Source organism: Nesoenas mayeri (assembly GCF_963082525.1).
Source record: "Nesoenas mayeri genome assembly, chromosome: 10".
Lineage (NCBI taxonomy): Eukaryota > Metazoa > Chordata > Aves > Columbiformes > Columbidae > Nesoenas > Nesoenas mayeri.
This window is the reverse complement of record NC_137560.1, coordinates 22,296,870-22,299,769: the sequence shown is the minus strand read 5'-3', so window position 1 is coordinate 22,299,769 and position 2,900 is coordinate 22,296,870. Positions and strand designations below refer to the sequence as shown.

The 2,900-nt window shown below is 47.0% G+C and overlaps 1 protein-coding gene across 1 annotated transcript; it reads left to right on the top strand.

The window, feature by feature from the left end:
* Positions 1 to 1,223: 1,223 nt before the first annotated feature.
* On the top strand, positions 1,224 to 1,889 carry DNAJB8 (DnaJ heat shock protein family (Hsp40) member B8; the record flags this gene model as incomplete). Its single annotated transcript, XM_080350190.1, has 1 exon — positions 1,224 to 1,889. One exon carries the CDS (start codon positions 1,224 to 1,226, stop codon positions 1,887 to 1,889), a length of 666 nt encoding a protein of 221 aa, XP_080206316.1.
* Positions 1,890 to 2,900: the final 1,011 nt, after the last annotated feature.

Genomic DNA, 2,900 nt, shown 5'->3' with positions numbered 1-2,900 from the left:
AGCTTTTACCACCAGAACACAAGTGCTTCCATACTACTGCCCCATCACTGACCAGTGCGCAAACCAGCAAAACAAAGGCCTTCCCTAACACACATCAGCTCGATTGCCGCTCTTCCTTCTCCGTCACATTGCTGTCTACAGGCTGACACGGCTGCCCCTCGGCTTCCCGGCACCACACGTACGATGTGTGTCGGGACAGCAGCCAGCTCATACGCTGCACAGATGCTCTTTGGGCTGTCCGGGTCTGGACTCCTTCTTGAAGTGCAGGATAACGGAAAGAGGGCAGCGATCTGCAACACATGCTGCCATTAGTAGGTGTTTACGGCACTGTGTTACGGACAGATGAGTTCTCATTACTAGTACTTCCTTGGAGACCTCCTTCATGTGAGGATGTTGCATGTCCTGCAGGAATGGCAAATGCAGGGAACAGAAACAGATGCAGGGTAACTCCTGTTCAGCTCCTCAGGCTGAACTTGTCTGTGTTGAGTTCATGGCGCATCCCTGTTGTACATGTATACACCTTGGGACAGATATCCAAAAAAGCATGTAGAAAAGAGGTTAAGGTTGTTAACGAGCTTTATTCTGGGCATTTATTTTGGTACCAACATTACAGATAAGCTCTTCTGGAAGTGTCAGGTTTGGCTATACATTCAGAAGAGATTACAATAGTCATCTAATCATGACTTTAGGAAAAGGGTCTACTCTGGTTTTAAAAATGTCCACTTGAGAAGGTTCCAATGATCCATTACCTTCATAATGAAGGACATGCAACGTATTTGGAGTTTAAATTTGGCTAATGCCACCTTCCAACAGGCTAAAAAAAAAAGCTGAGGAGGTCATATGTCACAGCTGTGAGATCACAGCTACATCGGGCAACAGCAACGTCACATGTATGATCTACGCTTAAAAATATAAGGACAACGACAACCAGCTCCAACGTAGAATGAAGTCAGGTCAGCTGAGCAATGATTGGCTGAGGCCCCTCTGATGTCACAATCTCGCAGTTTGTGAACAACAGGCTTAAAAAGAAAGGATACGGTCCAACAACTTGATGTGAAACAACAGAGCAGATCAAGGGATGAACTGAGCATCTACCCACCTCTGAGAGGCGCAGCAGCATTAGGTGTCCAGGAGCCTCTGCAGGGTGCTCATCCCCGGGCTTCACATCCTCGGTGGGGGAGAGGGACCAGGCACCATCCAAACAGTCCCACCTTCCCTTCGAGATGAATCATTACAAAGTCCTTGGACTGCAAAAAAACGCCTCCCAGGATGACATTAAGAAATCCTATCACAAACTGGCACTAAAGTGGCATCCTGATAAGAATCCCAACAACAAGGAGGAAGCTGAAAAGAAATTCAAAGCAGTCGTCGAGGCATACAGTGTTTTGTCCGACCCTAAGAAACGTTCACTCTATGACATGTCTGTTAGGGAGAGCAGATCCAACAGAGGAAGAAATGTCACCCAGGGTTATAACAGCTCCTTTGATCCTGCTTATGCATTCCAGGACCTCGATGAGATCTTTAGGGAAGTCTTTGGAGGGATGCATCCCCTTATATATGCTTTCTGGAACCCCTTTTACAACATCCGAAACAACGGTGAAATCTGGCACAGGACAGGTGGAAGAGGAAGAAGCTCCAATCTGTTTTCTGACTTTATGGAGTCATCTATGTCATGGAATTCATTTAGCCCTTTTGAGGAGCCCAGCTCCTCCTTTACTGAGGCCAGAGCTGAGCCCCGCGGTGCCCGAACAGTGATCACCACCACTGAAGTGATCAATGGCAAGAAGATCACCACCCGGAAAATCATCGAGAATGGGCAGGAGACAACAGAAGTAGAAGAAGATGGCCAGCTAAAGTCTGTGACAACAAACAAGCTATTTGGAAATTAAAATGTCCTCCAGCACATGCACTAATTGCACGGTGTAGGATGCACTCTCATAGCCCCATGGATAGGATCTACTACAAGCGCTAGCAATAAATGCTGACCTCATGACACAACTGATGTAGACTTCCCAGTGGTTGGGGACAAATACTTCACAGGTAAAAATATGGAGTTATGCTAAACTAAGGAGTAGGACTCTACTAACCCTGTGTAAGGTGATAGATAGCACTTGTTCAGTAAATAGGCACAGTAGATACACGTGAGAGCAACATTGCAGGTTGGCCAAAGAGACCAAATTGATTAATACAGCAAAAGGAGACAGGCTGGTTGATGGACAGGTAAGAGAGTTCTATGACAAGCTACAGGTCCTCTTCCCACTCCTTGAAACGCCAATCTTAAAGGCTACTAGCTGGAACAATAGAGACTTATATTACCCTCATACACAGCCCTGAGGTTGTGTGAAGAATATCCTAGCTTTAGTGTATGGGAAGATGCATATTCATCGGAGAAACTTTCTGTGCACAGACTGAAAGGTGGTGGAGGTTCAGTGGGTCACGCAGAGCCTAGAGGAGCGAGACTGGCAGAGGAAATACAAGGGAAGAAAGAAAATGCCATTCCTCAAACTGTAGAAGAAAATGGGAGCTTTTTACAACCAGCGACCCCGACAGAAACACTGTGTAGCTTGGGGGCTGAAAGTGAGCAGGAGAAGGTGAATTTGGCTCTTGGACTGGGAAAACCTATGGGTCCCTTTCTGCTTGGAGTCGTTCAAACGAAAAAAGCTAAATTCAAACCATGAGCAAACAGACTCCAAGAGGCTGAGTTTACCTCCCTCTTTGTGCAAAGCTGGATGCGGGGACTTAGACGATGCTTTACCCTCCTTATTGTCTTGCTCACAGCTGCAAGAGCCGGCTCACAATGCATTTCTTGCCCAGCCTGCCAGCAGGCTGCTTTCGTCCTCCACTGAGCTAAGGAACGTGCTCCCCATGTTTCCGCCCTCCCTCTGTGCTGACATGAACTG